The sequence below is a fragment of the Camelus ferus genome, chromosome 2, assembly GCF_009834535.1.
Source record: "Camelus ferus isolate YT-003-E chromosome 2, BCGSAC_Cfer_1.0, whole genome shotgun sequence".
Taxonomy (NCBI): Eukaryota; Metazoa; Chordata; class Mammalia; order Artiodactyla; family Camelidae; genus Camelus; species Camelus ferus.
Window position 1 is genome coordinate 30,070,139 of NC_045697.1, and position 19,864 is coordinate 30,090,002.

General features: G+C 44.0%; 1 protein-coding gene across 21 annotated transcripts in view; it reads left to right on the top strand.

The window, feature by feature from the left end:
* LIMCH1 (LIM and calponin homology domains 1) overlaps positions 1–19,864 on the top strand; it is a 307,050-nt gene that overhangs the window by 244,796 nt on the left and 42,390 nt on the right. For 12 of the 21 annotated variants that reach the window (XM_032496570.1, XM_032496606.1, XM_032496578.1 and 9 more), the window contains 9 exons: positions 500–742; positions 1,279–1,605; positions 2,893–3,011; positions 3,097–3,208; positions 8,118–8,153; positions 12,982–13,108; positions 14,710–14,867; positions 15,069–15,477; positions 18,579–18,797. In XM_032496570.1, coding sequence (XP_032352461.1) covers positions 500–742; positions 1,279–1,605; positions 2,893–3,011; positions 3,097–3,208; positions 8,118–8,153; positions 12,982–13,108; positions 14,710–14,867; positions 15,069–15,477; positions 18,579–18,797 — 1,750 coding nt within the window. The remainder of the gene's footprint in view (positions 1–499; positions 743–1,278; positions 1,606–2,892; positions 3,012–3,096; positions 3,209–8,117; positions 8,154–12,981; positions 13,109–14,709; positions 14,868–15,068; positions 15,478–18,578; positions 18,798–19,864) is intronic. The other 9 variants (XM_032496663.1, XM_032496669.1, XM_032496672.1 and 6 more) reach the window with 1 other exon arrangement.

Genomic DNA, 19,864 nt, shown 5'->3' on the forward strand with positions numbered 1-19,864 from the left:
TTATGGTTGAGATGTTTAATATGTGAACAATGTTCCAGCTATCTCCAAACTAATCCTAGAATTTGGATCATGCAAAGCTCGTTACTAACATTTTACTGCTGCAATAAAAGACATTCCAAGAGGGCTCAGGGATTCAATCAGAAAACTTGAATTCATTATAGTAACTTGAATAGTGTGGGAACTGGGCATCATTACTGTCAAACTGAAATCTCATTACCATTCTTAATAGTCTTTCAGCGAGCCCTGGCTTCTCTTCCTAAACTAACTAGAGACCGTCATCTGGTGGAAAAACTCCATCTCATTGCAGTGTCAAAAGGGTAGCTTAGACGAAAGTAATCAAGGCTGCAATTGATTCCATATTTTTGAGAAAGGGAAAGGTGCTTCCATCATTCCATTCTGAACTCAGCCTCTGAATTTCCATGCTTGACATTCTGTTTATCTGCTCCCTTTCCTGGAACCTGATTTTTCCGATGATGTGGGGCCTGGATCAAATTGACAGAAAGCAGGGCCAAACAGAAGAGGTGAAGTCAAGGGTGACCTGTATTACACGGGCTCAGGAGAGTAAGCCTGCGGAGGAGGGACTCAGGAAGATGCCCGATCTTTACAAGGATGACCTGGCTCAGCGGAGAATTCAGGGCAGGCTTGGCCCTCGCCGCGAGGTTCCGAGCTTTGTCACAGTCTCCAATATAACAGAAGCCGACCTGGAGACATGGGAGAGACTGAAAGTGTCAGGAAAGACAAGGTGTGTCTTCCCCTGGTTTCCCCCTCACAGTGGTATCCTTTAACTTTGAAGGAATCAAATGCTTATCCTTCCAGCATTTTTATTTTCGTGGCCAGAAAAAAATGCCTCTCAAAACACAGAGCATATTCTGCATGAATTGAAACTTATTAATACTGAAAGTTACAAGCCACATGGACGGAAAACATCCTCTTTAATTCAATCAACTTATTGTAAATGCTTATTTTGATAGGCTTGTTCACTATTAAGGAATTTAAATTGATTTTTAAATAATTTTAATGATTTCATTGTACCTCAGATTTTTCTCATGCCATCATTTATGACATTGGAAGTGATATTTTGAAAGCTATGGAAGCTTAAAGTACTATTTATAAGAACAAGCAGGACAATGATCATTTCTTCATTTGATTGATTAATGGAAAAGCACTTCTGCTTTAGCCATCACAGTATTTTTCATCCATCTAGTATTTTTTAAAAAACCCTTCATGGATTTGTACTCACCTTAGAAACCTTTGGAACTTATTTCTGGTTCTGACTAGGGATGGAGATGTTGAACACATGTGTGTCCCTGAGCCTCTACCAGAAATTAAAGCAGAAACTGCCATCCGTGATGACTTTGCCAGCCGCAAGGCAGGGGCCTATAAGAAAGCTTCCAGCCCTAGGCAAAAGTTTGTGCACTTTGGCCCAGTGACAGAGATGGATCAGCAGACCTGGAAGCGGCTCAGCATTGGCAAGGCCGGGCCTAGGCAGGACGGAGAGGAAGCCGTTGGTCACAGCAGCAGGACGCAGACGTGCTCTGTGTCCCCCGCCTCGGCAGCCGCGTCCCGCTTGGAAGACCAAACGCTTAACCCACAGAATGGCTACAGGTATTCTTCGCCGCTCCGTATGTGTGCTAGATCTGTGCAGGAGTCACTGCCGCTTTTAAAGAGTCTGCTGAAGCACATTAAAGAAACCACCAGAGATGACCTCGTTTTAACAGGCTCTTTGCTGGTTAGCAGAGAATTAATGTTAGTAGCTTCCCCTGGGGGGAAACCTGTGAAATTAAATGACATCCATCCATTCTGATTCTGTTGTCACCAGAATCACTGCCCGGGAATGCCAATAATTTTGGCAAATGACCCTTTTCCCATCGGCTGCATTAAGCACTATTTTATTCATTGGAAATATTAAACAGATGAGATGGAATGTTTTAATGATACCCTCTGTGTTTCTTCTAAACATATATTGATAAAAATCAGGTTTATCTACACCATCCCTCTTTCTTATCCCACAAAGGGAGGAAAAAATAGTTATTTGTATCGTAAGTTCAAATTTTGAACATCTAAGTAGACACACACACAGAAATAAACATCTCCCTCTCTCTCCACTTCTTAAAATTATATAACAAATCTTGAGTGGAAAAAGACTCTTCTCTGGACGGTTTCTATGAGTCAGGAGTTTCCTTGGCTGAATCACAATCCGAATTTGTGAGGGATCACCTGGGAAAAGGCCTTGTAAGCCTGTCACCGGTCCTCATCCTCCCTGGAGGTCTTCCAGCTTTGAATTCCCAGGCCCTCTTTCGGTGATTCAGTTCTATGAGCTGGTCTTTCCTCCACTAAGCAGGGATAGGACATTTATAAGATTCTGGATTCTCCCGGGAACCTCCACTCCACCCGCATGATGGCGGCCACGTAAAGCTCTCCAGGGCAAGGGAAAATGCTCAGGACATTCTCCTCCAGGCTTTGCCCTTGATATCCAAAGTGTAGGGAGGGGTTTCTTTGGTTCCATACTGTGATGACACCATAGAGGAGGCTGTGGATATAAATAATCCTAGTACCCCAGAAATGCACTGTTGGGGTTTCAGTGGCTGAGGGGGCCCAAGGGTGCAGAATTGGGAGTAAGAAATGCATCTGTGAGTCCTTGACTACTTAAGGGGTCATCACTCAGCCCCCTGGGGACAGAGTCATGCCAGCCTTCTTTGCCTTTCTCAGGCTCTTGCCAGGGTCCACATTCTATTACATAGTCTGAGTCTGTCATCCTTACTAACCAGCTCATGGAATGAGAGCACCTGAACTCTGTCTCATAACCTTTCATTCTCAACCACTTTCATTGTCTCCTTTCATAACTCTTTTTCGTCTTCTCTCTTGCCACCAATGCCACTTGATTATCAACAGAATAGAGACTTCTGGTGTAGATGACAGTTGCAAAAGGGTCTCGCAGCTTGCTCTGGTGCCGGGGTCCCAGGAGGAGCATAGCTGCCATTTGGGCGAGTGCCCAAGGAGGACAGAGGAAGGTGAGGAGGAGAAGGGTGGCAGGTGGGGCCAGGGCCTCTGGTGTGAAATCTTTCCTAGTAGTAAAGCTGTCCTGTCTGGCTTTAGTTACACGCAAACAGCTGCCACAGGATGGCAAACAGGAGAATGAAGGAGTTGCTCAAAGAGATTCTGAGATGGCGCCCAAGGCTGAAAGATCCAAGGAGAGCGGCCAGCCACTGTGAGCACCTTGCCTGCATTCCAGGGTGTGCTGCCTCTGCTGTGCGTGGCTGCTATGTCCCCCCCCCAAACGAGCTTAATAAAGCCACAGTGTACACTTGACTGCTGTGGTGTGGAGTGCAGTCACTCACAGGAATGCGCCCATCCCAGGGTCAGAGTTCTGCTTTCAGTGCCCCGCCTGGGTAGAGATTTTAGCCTTAGCACGTGGTTGGGTGCTGGCCAAATTCATTCTCAGGAATCATGAAAACCAGAAAGGGAAAGCCATTGCCATGTAAGTATCAGCTGCATGATGGAAGTCCATGGTATTAATACTCAGTTGCTATGTGTGCTGCTGCCTCCATGAACATGGCTTCTTCTTTCTTGAGTTAATGCCAAGTGCGTGATGCTACCGAAAGTATCTTGAGTAATAAGTGCCCTTTGACTGGCTGGGCTGAACGTGCCCTAGTTCATGTCCTCTGGCCTCTGAATGGGAGGCTTCAGAGAGAGAAGAGAAGTCAGAGAAGATGACAGCTCCTGCCTGGTGTGGCAGTGGACTGAGGGGCCAAAGAAAGTTGTATGATTCACACAAAGATGACATAATGGCCAGGAGAACTGGGATGTCTCTTAAATACATTAGATCCAACCCAAACCAGTTCCTTCCGGTTCCATTTGCAAAGCAACACAATGTGGAGGAATCTGCCAAGGGTCCACCAACAAAAGATAAGAGGTCAGGAGATTATCCTGAGCCATTGTGACTTTGTTTCCCTAGTCTTGAGTTGAGCCTTGACCCATGCTTTGACTATGTTATTAATGCTTTCTGGTTCATCAGTGCCACTTACCTGCTTTTGCCAGCGGAAATGAAATGATTAAAATTGGCCCAGTCTGCAGAGGTTTGGTTTTTTTTTTGTTTTTTTTTTTTTTGTTTTTTTTTTTTTGCATGTAAGCAGGTGTGGAAAGAATAGTTAGTTGTGAACTGTCCTGTTAACCGTTCTTTCTGACTCTCATCTTGTGAGCAGCATAAGTGGGAGAAACTCTTTTATTTTTCCTATCTCACATAGGCACCTCTGGGTAAAGGAGTTGACCTTCTTTCTGACCTACTTGATTTCATTCTGATTCCAGGAGGGTCTCCAGATCCAAAGAAGATATATACCACTTATAAAACTTGTTATTTAAGTTAATTTTAACATTAGCAAACAGTGCTTTCTAGACGTGGGATTTCCGTTCCATGCCCTGACTTGATTTAAAATGAAAATAGGGAGATAATAAAATCCTGGGGTTTGTGGTCTGGGTTAAGGTCCTCTACACTGAAGTTTCTGTTGCTGTTTAGTGAGAGACTTTTGTTGAAAGTGTGGGCTGCCTGGTTAATGTACGGCAGAGGAGTGAGGAGTGTTTCTGCATAATTGAAGCGCCACCATAAGCAAGGAAGTGATGGAATTCTGCTTCACAAAGGACCTTGATGGCAGTGGGACAGAGGGTGGAGTGGGGAGTGTGAAGAATCTTCAGTAATCCCCTAATTTAAAAATTACTATTGTAGCCGTCCTTACCATCTGGATTTAATCTATGTTTTACATTCTTCTGAATCATAATATGACTGCTCAGAGCCTCGTGGTAACACTGGTCTCGGGGAGCAGGGATGATATCTGTGCTCTACTTTATGACCGCGGCCCTCTGCCCCCTCAAGCGCACCTTCTCCTGGGAATTCACAGGTAGGTTGAGTAGCTGTTGGCTCCAGTTCACGAATGGGAAGCCTGAGGTAGGGAGACGTTACGTGAGTGGATTGCACCAGATCCCAGCTGGTGAGGGCAGTTTAGTGACCCAGGAACTGACTGGTGTGCCCTGCCACCACCACCCCCACCCTGCTCTCACTTACTCCCCAGGTGCCCTGACGGGGTGCTGGGCCCTGAGTCTGTGGGCTCCCGGAAAGCAGTTAGCATGAAAGGCAAGAAGGAAGTGAGGCCTGTAGGCTGCCTACCAGATGCATTCCAGGTTTCCCATTTCCTCCCTCCTCACACAGCCTTCGAGAGTGGGAAGTTTCATCTGTAACCTACCATGAGAAACTGATGCCCTCGTCCAACAAGGCTGGTAATTACAGATCTAAGATCCAAACCCAGCTCTGTGTGAGAGGGAACCGCTGTCCCACTCCAGTGCGGTGCCTGCACAAGTGACCAGAGGAAGCTGCGGAGATCTGGTGACTTCCCTGTCGCTTCCATCTGTCTGTCTATCTGTGATTCGGAAAGAGTCCTCTTTATAATCAAACGGGAGTGTGTGGCCGGTTTGAGCGCTGGGCGAAGTAGTCAGATGAACTCCGTGACGTAACTGTGCAACTGAGCAAGGACACACGTTGGGAACTTGTGCTTCCTTGCAACGAAGGTTTATTGAGTAATAACTCTGTGTAAAACACTCAGTGTTGCAGGATAATCTTAAATTAGCGGTAAACCCAGTTTTCCCTCTCACTTCAGATGACGCTTATGCTAGTTCACAATATGGCTAATTATTAATCCTGAAGTGCTTTATTAGTGCTGAAAGTTATATAAACACAATCAATAGGTGAATTGAGTATTCCTTATATCGTTCTAAGTACCCCTACCCTCACAATTAAACTGTATTAATTGCTTTTTTTTTTTGTTAGGATGCTTATACCAAGTGTGATTTGTCTGGCCATTTTTGTACTTGATAGTCTGTTGATTCATCTACTTCCATTAAAAAAACTCTTTATTAGTGATTTTTTTTTAAACTCACCTTTACTTTTCTATTTTCTGTAGGACAACTGGGAAAATCGTTTGAAGCCCAACTCTAATTATCTTCTCCTTAACAGCAAAGGCAGTTCTGCTTAAAGTGATGTCCTCTTAAAGCAAATAAATCAGTCCGAGGGGAAATTCCTTAAATCCATAAGTGTGTCATAAATGGATAAATGGAGGTTTTCTTCAGAGACTGCACTGTTCTTTTCAATTTTCCGAGCATCCAGAAGGCCTAGTCTGGCCACTGTTCAGGGAACCCTTGGAAGAAAAATCCCTACACACATGGAGCTTATATTTCGGTTTAATTGACATTTGTTGGCAGAGATGGCCATGAAATGCTCCTAAGTTTTTTGTGTAGAAGCAGCTTAAATTCGAGTATATCCCGCAAGCAACATCATAGCTGAACCTCGTAAACAAAATGTACAAAGGAAGCCAAACTCAAAATGGACTGTCTGAGTCCATTTATGTAGCACAAATCACTTGCCCGCTCATCTGCGGTTTGTGAAAATTCATTGAGATGTCTGTGCCTGGTATGTGCACTCTCTGTATGTGTGTTTTACTTTAATTAAACATTAACTACTGTATTCAAATAGAGGCACAGGAACACATACCAACCACCCAGCGGTCATTTCTAGATTAACCATCCATGAGGAGTAACTTCTCTGCTCTCTTCCACGGATAGTTTAGAAAACACCATATTTGACTGTCTATTCCAGTCGTCCTACTAATTAACTGGGAAACATGCACCCAGGCTTCAGAATTAGCACTGTTCATGTACCCTTTCTTGATATGGAGGAATCCATCTGCCTCCATGTGGTGGTGGTTTTAGAAAATTGAGTGTATTAAGTTAAACTTTAGCACCTTCTGAAACTGTCCCCCACAGAAACAGAAAACAGGTCTTACTTTCAGAAGAAAAACATCCACAAACACTTTCCTTTTCTTGCTTTTGGCCATTTCATTTTGGGTATTGCACTGGTGTGGTTGCCCTCACTGTGAATGGAAATAATTATTAATGAATGCAGACTGCTGTAGAATGATAAAGGCATAAGAAACAAGGGTGTATGTGTGCACACCCATGTGATTTGGGGTGTTTTCTCTAAGATTATAGGAACAGCTCTTTAGAAATTACTCTCTTCTCCGTAAGTTGTTATGAAACTGAACATGGGATCAGGTAACTTTTACCGAAAACCCCCAAATTTAATTTTTTGGAAACTGAAAGCAAGACATTTTTTTTCTTCGCTTAAATAGTCCTTTGTCCACCATCAGAATGCATGAATGGACAGCCTTTCAGGGCACAGGTAAGAACCTTCTCTTAAAATTCCCCTTTGATGAGGAGACAGTCATCTGTGGGAACAAGGTTTTGTTTTGTTTTTTTTAATGTGCTTAAAATATGCCCTTGTAATGTTCTAGTTTTTTTTTTTCTAATTTGACCTTTTTTCTTTGTTTTATCAGATACATTAAAACTTAAAATGCCTACATTAAAGAAAGTACAGCATTGTAGATCTAAGTAATCAGAAGGATATAAAAGACTTTTAAGGGAAAAAACTTGGTTTTTCAAGTTATGGAAGATCATTGGAGTCTGGTTTGGATTAAGGCTGCCAGTTTTCTAGGAATTGTGGTTTTTGTCAAATGCATGCGGAAGGCACTGATTGGGGTTCTGGTTGGAGTTCTGGTTTGCTTTCAGAAAACTGCCGAAACACTCTTTGATGTTATTTGTGCAAATGCATTAACACATCAGGGAAAGGGTCAGTGAGCGTGTGCTTCTATGTTGGGTGTTCATTACCGCCCATCACTCTGCACAGAAAGGCCCGAACAGTTCAACCATTTGTGAATGACCATAATACACATTGGTTTTTTTTTTAAGCTGCCTTCTCTAAACATTGTGGGTTGCACCTAAGCCTTTTTATGTTTATATTGAACAGATTCTTTCTTTGTGGGTAACATGTAGATTTTTTTTTTCATTTCTCCTCTGGGTTTTACTGCAAGTTTTGCATTCTTTAGAAATGTCAAGACTTTGCTTTCACTTTCAGCAATTAACGAATATTGCTAGTTGTATAATGACACCTCTCTTCCAGTACGAACAGCAAAAAAAGGTTTGGCGTCCCTACATTTCACTGAGTTTTTATTTCCAGCTTGGTGACAGCGTTAACCTTCTGTCTTGTCAATCCTCTAATTTTGTATTTGGTCTTATAGATACGGTCCGAGAACTCCTGTGTCTGATGACGCAGAGTAAGTTGTCTTGTATTTGTGGGAATACGTTAATTACTAGCCTAAACTGCATGCTTCCAGTACTTACCACTAATTGGAATGCGACAGTGGACTGAAGAGCTAACTGACTCGTGCAGCATCAGACAAGCACTTGAAGTTGGAATGCAGAGCATATGTTCTGTGCAGGAGAGATGAATGAAAAAGCCACTTACGCATGATTCTAATGTGCAGCTGCTGCTTAAAACTTAACATTTGCTTTTCATAGATGGGGAATGTTAAAGTTGTTCTTGTTAGGGTTTGGACATTGGACCCCTCTGAACCACCGAATTGTTTAAAGCCTGTTCTGTGCTTTGCGTTGAATTCATGATATGTGAAGGCTCACAGCTAACCATGAAGCAGTCATTCTCATAGCCCCCTTTTTTTCAATTAAGAAAATAAATCCTAAATGAAGGATAGATTCAGAAGTCCAAGGTCCTCCCCCAGTTGGAGTACTGCAAACTGTGGGATGCCTGGGACCAGAGCACTGGGGTTCCGTGCGCGCTCTGTGCATGGCAAGGGACCAACATGTACAATATGCCTTGGGCTGCCTCTCTTTGGTTTCCACTCCTCTCAGAGATTCATTCCCCATCCCTGGCCTCACATCCAAATTTGAGAAGAATCTACCCTGTCCCACTTGTGGCCATGTTAACTCCATTACAAAAAGGGATTTCCCATAGGCAGAGCCTTCTGGAACTGATATCCAAGACAGAAGTTTTCTTTGCAGAATGCTACCTGGCTCAGATTTGAGTAATTGGTGTTTTAAGAAACATGGTTCCTATCCCATTCCAACACCAGTGGCCCGCTAACCCTGATGCCTTTCCTCTGAGAGAGGGACTTTATGGCCTCGTGGGAGCCTGGGCCATCGTAAGTGAACACCAGCATTCTCTCTGCTTGTCTTCTTGGCCTGAGCCACAGCTTCAAGTCACTGGGTGAGGAATCTAAATAACAGTATAGGACAGACAAATATCATTTCCACCAATGACAATGAGATCAGGCCACAAGTTTACTGTTTTCAAATTGTGCTTTTTCCATGGTTGTGTTCAAGATGGCAGCTTAGTCTGTCTTGGGGCTCAAAGCAGTCTGACGCAGATGCCAAGGATATCAGTTTCCGACACGTGATCTACGATTGCTCTGTGGCCTGACACACAGAACATTCATGTCTCAAAACCAAATTCAGCCTGAGCTTGACTGACTGCATGGAGTTAAGTAGTCTATAAAACTGAGCCTTGGTTATTACCTTTAAAATCTACAGTGGCAATATTTAACATTCACTGAAAGGAGGATTATACAAGATTGATAGGCAGAACACTACTCTGATCTGGTGAGCAAAAACATTTTGATTGAATGGATTTACTCTTCATCATTGCAAAGCTGCCACGCAATTTGCCTAATACAGATCTCTGAAAAACCCTGAAAGCTACATCACGGAAAGAAAAGAAGCTACATTAAAAATCTCTTAAATTTTGCCTGTACCTAAATATGAAGCCTCACCCACAGGAAAAGTCAATGTTTTTTTAAACATTGGGGTGGGAACTCCTCTAAATTACATAAAAGCAGCCTAATGGAGCAGGAAAAGTAAAAGGAGCTTCTTTCCCAAAGGTCTTATCTAGGAATATCCGAAGGGCTGAATTTCCTTCTTGGAGTGGATGCAATTCACATGAAGCCACGCGGGAAACAAAAGGCAAAGTCTAGTTCAGGAGTTTGGGTTTGTTTTTCTTAAAATAGAAATTTATGATATGTTTTGTTTATTCACCCATGATCTCCCTTTTGCAAAATCTTTTAGGACAATTATTGGCACAGGCTCTATTTATTCATAATTGACACATTCTTAAAATACAGCCCAATCAAAAAAAGATGTGCCCTTTAAGGAAAATGCAGGTCAGGGGCAGACCTACCTCACAGGCAAACAGAAATTTCCGCCTCCTGGCAAGCCAAGAATGTTTCCATGCTTACTTTCACCTTCCTGCCCTTCTCTTCCCTTCTACACGCCTCCTCTCCCAACGGTCCCCACCACGGAGCCTGGACACCGTGAGAGCCAGAGGCCCTTTTAGTCTTAATTCCCTTCCCTTAGACTTGATCCAGAAACCATTTCCAGGCTCCCCTAAAGGTAACTGAATCCTGCCCCTCAGAAATGCCAGCCCACCATGAGAGAGGCTCCTGGGCCCTGCAGCCAGGTATCCTGGTCCCTGCAGCCCAAGGGCACTGCTGTTCGTGCTGAGAAGCACAGGTTTGGTGCAAGTCACGTTAATATTCTGGAACCTACACTTGTCCAGGATCCCCCACGCCATCAATATGCACTTCTTCACTTTGGAGGCTGAGTCCAACCTCTGAATTAGGGGACATTTTCTGAACGGGGATTCAGCCCCTTTTCTCGCTAGTATGATCACTTCTCAACTTGCTTAGTTCCTTTTTTTGAAATGGCATAAAGATATTGCTTGCAGTTTTATTATTTCTCTTTTTGGCCAATTTTCTGGTGTTTCTTAAAAAAAAAAAAAACAAAAAAAAACCTCTAGGAAAAAATAGTACTTCCTGGTATTTGAGAGGGAAAACAAGAGTTTCTCTTTTTATTTCACTAACCAGCTTTTGGCCACCACGTTTAGGCTGACGTAGTTAGAGCTTCATAGTGGGAACAGAGCTAGGAACCTAGGACAGAAGAAGGCAATTGCGAAGGCTTTGCCCCGGTTTGAGTGCAATAATGAATTCCCAAATCCCGGCACAGGCTGCCATCTCCTTCCTGGGGTCCCAGAAGAAGACCTTGCTCTATAGTCACCCACTGTGGCCTAAACCAAAATTCTGCCCTGTAAAAATTATAGATGACAAAATTGAAGGAAGGGACCCCCTTTCTCTCCTACAGTCGGCCAAGTATTTAGTAGATTACAAGAGAGACCCAGCTCAGAGGGGTTTATATCCTCTAAGATCTTCACAAAGACTATAAATTACTTTAAAAGATGAACTAACTGAATTGGATATATTTAAAGGTGAGTTTTTTTTTTTTTTTTTTTTTTTTGATTCTGAAAGGAAGAATGAGATGAAGTTTGGTCTCTTTCTGGAAAGGTTTTTCAAGTGAATTTTAATCCATGAAGTTTAAAAACCATGGATTAGACTTTTCTACCTAGCTCTGCAAATTCCTAAATCTTCTTTAAACCACACAAATAAATAGCACAGAACAGGTGAAAGTCCGCAGCCCCTCCTTCCCTTTGAGGACTACAGTTTCTCTCTCAGGGAGGCACAGCTGCCACAGTCAACACTGCCCCCTGGCTGTGGGGACAGCTCCACACGGTGGTTTACCGTATCCACACAAACAGAAGCCTCAGGTCAGAGAAAGTCCTCCACAGTTAGATTATTAGAATGCCCTTGAGGAAAACAGATTACAAATACGGTTTTCAGTTTTAGCTTTCTTAGGTCAGACTAATTATCCAACATCTAGGGAGAGAGGAGAGGCCCCCACACATCCACGCAGGTTCCTCTGAGCGGATTGCAGTGAGCGTGGGCAGCCACTGCTCTGGGGGCCATCTTCTTCCAGAGAGCTGCCTGCTCAGGAACCCTCTGGCGTCCAGGGGTGCTGCTGCTGTGCATTGTCTGGCTGTGGGGATAACTATTTCAGACATCACTGATGATGTCTGGAACCAGTTGGTGTCCAAGTGCATGGCTTTACTTTTTCTTTGTATTAAGCTGGCTTTAAAAATGGACTGTCACGTTCTTCTGTTCTTAAAGGGCCCTCCACTTGATTTGGGGCTCTATGTAACCCATTTGGTGTCAGAGCTAGTCATTTCTTTGAGAGAGAGAAAAAAAGAGAACATTTTGCTTTGGTTTTTATTTCTGTTTTTATCTTGCTGCCTCAGCTTTTGCTGACAAAGGTCTATATAAGCATCACAGAAAAGGCCGTATGGTCTTGTCCAACATTTAATAAGCTCCTGTGGAATATATCAATTATATGTACAGCTGAAGGGTTTTAAAAATGTGCTTTCCCAATCCTTTTGCATTTAAAAGAGTAAATTCAGAGGTATCCTGACCAAAAAAAAATAAGTGTAATAATTCTAAGAATTTTAGGATAGAAAGTATATACTGATTTATATATTCTGTCCCTTACTCATACCATAAAGTACCTTATTTTCTTGATTCCAAGATGCCATCAACGCACTATCAATTTACAGATAGTTGTATAGCACAGAGAAATAAACCACATCAGACACATGCATCATTAATGCGTAGTTGTTGGATGCATCCAAAATTCAGAAAATACAATATGAAAAGGTGGTGCCTTATACTTGAGGCTGTTCTGGCTTTTTTGAAAATGGAGAAATTGCCTCAGTTAATGTAGAAAGCATTTAAGCTATCTTCACACAAAGAAGCATTTACTGCAGTAAAGTTTCATTTCCAGGGATGCCATCCTCCTTCCCCACAAATTCTCCCCAAGTTACACATTTTAACTCTCTTCATTTTATTTTCTAATACATTCACAAATGAGAGGAGCCCAGAGCTTCAAATACCTTTTCCTAGCCCTTTACTTTAAACATGTTTTTGGCTCAGCATATAAATTAAATTGACCTGATTCAGCCATCCCTGAAGACAAAGATGGCCACATTTTGGCTTTTGTGGCAAAAGGAGAAGAGGTGACAATGCTAGCATGCCCGCTGCTGGCTGAGGGATGGAGCCCACTGCAAACCACGCTGCTGCCTTGAGCTGCGGGGGGGCCAGGGCAGTTTTCCAAACGCGGTAGTGCCCCCGCGCAGCGGAACGCCCCAAATGCTCAGCGGCGTGAGGGTCACTGACCCCCATCCACCGTTGTCTCTGCTCTCTCCACACTCAGGAGCACGAGTATGTTTGACATGCGGTGTGAGGAGGAGGCCGCGGTGCAGCCGCACAGCAGGGCCCGCCAGGAGCAGCTGCAGCTGATAAATAACCAGCTGCGGGAAGAGGATGACAAATGGCAAGATGTGAGTGCGGGCCAAGGTGGTGGGCAGTGGGGAGACCCCTCCAACTGAGGGGCTAGAGGCCCTTTGGAGCAGAAAAGCAGGTGGGGTGGGCAGACTTGAACTTGAAAGCCAGGCAGAGGAAGGGGGCCCCTAGAGGAGTTCAAACAGTGACAAAGTGAGTATGGGGATTAAAGAAAGTACCCTTGCTTGAAGTTTGACCACAAAGAAGAGGGGAGCAGAAGGGAGGCATGTGGGTGGGATGCAGAATTAAGGATGCACTAGAGGGAGGAGATAGCTCAGTGGTAGAGTGCGTACTTAGCATGCACGAGGTCCTGGGTTCAATCCCCAGTACGTCCATTAAAAATAAATAAATAAACTCAATTGTGTCCCCTACCACCTCAAAAAAAGAAAAAAAAACAGAATTAAGGATGCACTGTCTTTTGAGATTCTATATTTGAAACTGATAACGATGATGATAACAACAGTAATTGCAAACACTGAAAGCGTACCAGTCACAGGTACTCTTCTAAGGGATTCTTTAATCTCTTAGTAACTCAGTGAACTAGGAACTGTCATTCTCAATTCCACAGATAAGGCCCAGAAGAGCTGAGTAACTTGTCCAAAGTCACACAGCTATTGAGTGAGAGAGCCAGGATTATAACCAGGGAAGGAAGCCTCCAGGGCCTGATGGGGGCCTTGGGTTTGTCTATGTGCTAAGAGCAAAGAGCCTGGCCAGGGACAGAGCTTGAAAATGGGCTGAGGGGCAGGAGAGTGGATTATTTCCTTGTGTCCTCACAGAGCACTCTGAGGTAGCTACTGCACATTTGACTCCACTTTTAATCAAGGTTAACTTCTCCAAAGTCGACAACACGCGGTAGTAATTGTCTACAGTCTACTGAGCCTGACACCTAATGTGCGCTGCCTCATTTAACCCTCACGACAGGCTTGCAAGAGTAGGTATTATTATCATCTCTGCTTTAGAGTTGAGGACACTGGGGCGCAGAGCAGTGAGAGAACGTGCCTGAGATTCCAGAGCGGGGAAGAGGCAGAGCTACGCTTATTTCCCTCAGCCGCAGCCCCACCCATCTGACTCCAGAATCCTAACTTTTGTCATTATGCTGTAACAGCCAGTAGAATTTGTGGTGAGCTTGCAGTAAGGATCAGGTGACTTAATATGTATAGAATCGTACATTCTGTAAAACTCCAAAGCCCATTTTTTTCCTGCCTTTTCCTCCTTCCCTGAGGGAATTAGATAGGTCTGCGGTTAAGCCCTACCATTCTGTCCTTAGCAAGCTCATTCACAACACAGACGTCATAAATAGCAAGAAATGAAGTTTCTTACAATACCCAGTGAGGCATTACTTGAAAATTTGGTGACCGACATGGAATACGATCTCGGATTTTACATTCCATGTTTAAATAAATGTACTGACCTGTTGTGGATAATGTAGGTGGAGCTGAAGGTTTCCTGCCTTCGGGGTATTCCTGTTCCCACCGGCCTTACACTGGGCTGTGGAAGTGCCCCAGCCTGGACGGTAGTCAGGGCTTACTTAACTCTGAAGAGGAGAAATGATGAGGGAGCCTGAAGGAGAATGTTCTGTCTCCCTCCCCCACCCCCGCAGGACCTGGCTCGTTGGAAGAGCCGCAGAAGAAGCGCTTCTCAGGACTTAATCAAGAAAGAGGAAGAAAGGAAAAAAATGGAGAAGTTACTGGCTGGAGAGGATAGGATGAGTGAACGAAGGAAAAGCATCAAAACCTACAGAGAAATTGTCCAAGAAAAGTGGGTTCTTTCTGTTATTGTCATTGTCTGATGTACAGTATTATCTAGATGCGCTTTTTCTAAAAATTGTTGACTCTGACACCAATATTATACCCCCTGTTCAGTCCCTTCGGCTCTGCCTTGGTTCCTGCCAAGGTCTCCTTTGCTGTCTCTGTGACCGTTGACTTTGTTCTTGCTTCCCCTCCCGGGCCCATCCTTTAGAGAGCGGAGAGAGAGGGAGCTGCATGAGGCATATCAGAATGCACGGTCCCAGGAGGAGGCAGAAGGGATCCTTCAGCAGTACATCGAGAGGTTCACCATCAGCGAGGCTGTTCTTGAACGCTTGGAGATGCCAAAAATTCTGGAAAGAAGCCATTCGACAGAGCCAAACTTATCCTCCTTCCTGAACGACCCCAACCCCATGAAATACCTGCGCCAACAGTCACTGCCTCCACCCAAATACACTGCCACTGTGGAGACCACCATCGCGCGCCCCAGCGCTCCGGAGGCCAGCACGTCAGCGGGCAGTGGGTCTCCGAGCAGAACTGTCACTCCCAAAGCAGTGCCTATGCTGACACCCAAGCCTTACTCCCAGCCCAAAAGCTCTCAAGAGGTTCTGAAGACCTTCAAGGTAGGATGAGTCCCTTAAGGGTAGAACCAGAACTGAACTCCAGGTAGTCGATGGAAAGAAGCATCTTGCCTCAAGAAGATGCCATTGTTTTTATCAAATGAAAGCAAAATGTGTTCACATGTACAGTTGTGAAGTTTACGTGTCTCTGAGATTTGGGGGGGATAGATGACTGCCCTCCATTCCTGTTGTTAATACTGGTGAACTCCGACAAGACTGGTGGTTGAGTCATCTCATTGGTGGTTGAGCACGGTCTAGTTCATGGTCTATTTCATGCTTTGATATGATGGCATGGTCTCCCTAGTAGTGGTAACAAACCCTAGTTTAGTAACACCATAGGTATGTGCAGCTATCTAGAGCTATTTGCAGGTTCCTCAAAACAAAATTTTAATTGCCTTCAGCTTAAATAGAAATATATACAGCTACCTCTCTTTTAGGAAGAAGCTGACATCATAGCCAAAAAGATGCTACAATTTGAAAAATGATACAAGGAACACATGGGATGTCCTTGGTCCTCAGATGAGACAGACTTTTAAATTTTTTTAAGTGTAAAGAAACTACATTGGTGGTTTTGGGGGGTTTTTTGGTGTTTTTTTTTTTTTTTTTTTTGGCCAATGTGTAAAATAATGTTCCAGAACCAAAGAATCTATGACAGCCAAACATCTTTTTACTTCCTCAAATCCTAGTCTTTTCTCTCACATAAGGAGGAAGCACTCATCCTTTGTCTTAAGCTATGTTGACTACAAAGAAAAATCATTTCTCCTCGTCCCTGCACACCATATGGGTCCCTAATAGAAGACAGAGGTGGAATTCATCAGTGGCAGACACGGACATGTGACTGTGAAGAAAGTTTGCTAAACTAAACGAATCGAGACGTATGATGTCCTGTATCTTCCTGTTGAACTTCAGAGGGACGCAAACCACACATTTTGACTTTTGCTTAAGTCACTTTAAATGTATCTTAAAAATCTGTGCCTTAGGCTTTGATAGAACAAAAGGAAAGTGTCCTGGCTGTCTCATCTGGGTTCAGTTAGAATGTCTGTCCCTTGAGGGGCAGGGGCTATGTCTTTGTTGTCCGGGAATTTATCCTGAGAGCCTGGTGCAGGTGCCCAGGCGCTCAGCAAGTGTCTGTTGACTAAATGCACTAGTTTTTCCTGAGAAGATGAGTCCCTTGTCACGCAGACCCACGCACACACAGTTATGCATGTGATCGTGTGTGCTCAGAAGCCCTCCTTCACCTGGGCCGACAGCGCTGAGCCATCTGTGACAGTTCGTGAAAGCAGATTAGATGTGGAGGTGGCCCAGAACAGGAGTAGGCAATCCATTTACCTTGCTTGATATCCGAGGCATCTGATTGGTTAACCTGGATGTCCACTCCTTTCCTTTACAAAACTGTACAATGTGATCCTTGACGCAGAAGAATTAGGACAGATGACTTCATAGCGAGACTTTGGCCCTGAGAAAACCCAGTCCCTTGCCCTCATGGCAAGACAGTGTAGCGGCCTCAGGAAGAGCATTCATGGAGAGCTGGGTTGAGGAACTTGGGTAGAGATCCTTCTAGAGCTGGGGTTCACCAGTGAGCCCTCAACACGTGATAGGTCTTGACGGCTGTCAGCCCGCCTCACAGCCCCACCACTGAGTGGGCGGACCCGCTAGCGGTCAAAGGTAACGTGTAAATGGAACAGTTGTTGGCACGTAACTCCGGGACTGAAGCTAAGGGGAGTGTGTGTGTGTGTGTTTTCTTGTGGGGAGGAGGAGGGCATGGGAGGCAGGGAATACAGGCTCAGTTTCTTAGTAAAACAGATTTAAGAGTAAAGGAAGAGCAAGTGAAATGGTTTAAGGTAGTGTTTTCAAACTGAGAGTTGCCACCTATTGCTAGGTTATGAATCAACTTAGTGATTTGGAATCAGCGTTCTTTTTTTTAAAAAATGAAGTAGAACAGCATACATTTAAAAAAACCAGCCTAGTATAGCCTAGTATTTACATAATAAAGGTAAATATTATTTTTGCAAAACTCCTGTTTCTGTTATATTTATGTGTGTGCACTCAGTGGTGATTTAAATTTTATGGATCACAGGCCATAGACTAAACAAGCCACTGACTTGAGGTAGCTAAACTGTAATATCTGGCCTTCTGTTATTCTTTTTAAAAGATTTTAGAAGATTTAATACTTAGAATAGCTAATATTTATGTACTTAAAATGTGCCAGATGCTGTTCTAAATTCTGTACATATATTAATCCATAAAATCACGTAACTGCACTATTAGGGCGATGCTGCTATCATTGTCAAGATGAGGAAACCGAGGTTGAAGAGTGTGCGGTGTCAAGTGGCTGAGCTACAACTGGCCTCGGCTGGACCCAGGAACTCGGTCTTAGACCATCCGCCCGCAGAGTGTCCTCTCGTAACCGCTCGGCGTATGGTCGGGCTTTAGGACAGAGACGTCTAGATGCCTCTCGATGAGTCAGACTAACCACCCTCACTGCTCCTTTCCTGCTCCCAGCACCCTTCCTAGATGAGGGTGCAAAACAGAAATATTTTAATGTGTGTGGCCTTTTTTTCTTGAAAAAACCACGATTGTCAAATTAACAGGAACTAGGGATTTGCTGTAACATAGCATAGCGGCAGGTTCCCTGCCCTCTGTGATAGCTTCAGAACAGTTCCCATTGCCCCGACCACGACAGGATAACCTGTAACTGTAACCTGATCTGAGATGAGTTCCACCTACTTTGTAGGCTAATCAGAAAGAAAATCTCAAAATTGTGGAATAGCAGTCAGAATGTAAATGAAAAATTAGTAGAACCCAAATACATGACATGTATTTATACTTAAGATCCCCTGACTTTCTATACTTCAGAGTAAAAGCAGACCCTCGGTCAGGTGAGTAAGGTGAAGCCGCCTGAAAAGGCAGACCAGCTTCTAAAGAAGCCCTCAAGGATGGCGTTTAGAGGGGCCCTGATTTCTGAAACTGACGTATAAGAGACCTTATTCTTTGATGGACTATGATTATTAAGTGATAATGATGTAAGGTGATTCTGAATGTGTTATTTTGTTATAGCCTTTCGTTGGGGAATAGCATATTTTTGTTCATTCCGGTTTTTATAGGTAGATGGGAAAGTCAGCATGAACGGAGAGACGGTTCCTGGTGATGAGGAGGAGAAGGAAAGAGAGGGTCCCACAGTGGCACCCGCCCCCTCGTTGACCAAATCCCAGATGTTTGAAGGTGTGGCCAGAGTGCATGGGTCCCCCGTGGAGCTGAAACAAGACAACAGTGGCATTGAGATCAACATAAAGAAGCCAAGTTCTGTTCCCCAAGAATTGACGGTAAGAAGCAAACTATTTTTCCCTATTTGGGATAATTCCCATGTGAAAGAATCTATTTAGGAAAGTGAATAGGTCCTGATCATGACCGTCTCTTTCTTGGTGGGTATATTAGTTTTCTAGAGCTGCCGTGACAAAGTGCCACAACTGAGTGGCTGAAGGGACAGAAGTAATTGTCTCATAGTCCTGCTGGCTGGAAGTCCAAAGTCAAGGTGTGGTCAGGGTTGGTTCCTTCTGTTGTCAGTGAGGGAGAATCTGCTCCGCGCTCCTCTCCCAGCTTCTGGTGGTTTGCTGGCCATCCCTGGCCTTCCGTGCCTTGGAGATGCACTGCCCCAGCCTTGCCTTTGTCTGCACAGGACACTCTCCCTGGGTGTTGTCTGTGTGTCCAGATCGCCTCTTCTCACAAGGACACAGTCACAGTGGATTAGGGGCCCACCCTGCCGCAGTATGGCCTCACCCTAACTTAACTTAATTACATCTGCAAAAATCCTATTTCCAGATAAGTCCGCATTCCGAAGTGTTAGAGGTTAGGACTGCAACATATAAATTTAGGGGAGGACACAGTTCAGCCTAAACAGAGAAGTATAACAGTAACATCAACTATGGATAAAAAACTCTTTCTTGTCTCCACGTGATTGCCCTCTAGTGTTACAGAGAAATGAATGAATCTCTGAATTCATTTTCCATGTATTCAGGACCCCGTTAGACTTGTTAGAACAATTTGAAAATAACTGATGCCGTGAGATCCTGACCATATGTGTAGAAGGGTATCTTTCTTATTAGTTTAAAAAAACTCATTAAGAATCAAATTAAGTTTGTATTAGCTTTGCCCCTAAAATCCAGAGTAATTGGGAGCACTGTTGAATGGCCAAGCTGAAAAATGTAGGGTAATTCAAGAATAGTGGAAGAGAGGATTCAAAATAACATTATGTTTGCCTATATGGAGATTACACTTTTTCTTAGGTCTCTCACTGGGGTTCATGCTGGTTTTGCAGATCAAACCCAGACTGTCACCACCACAGGTGCAGCCTGGCTTTCTGGGTAGAAGCTGGACTCTGTTCAACTTCATT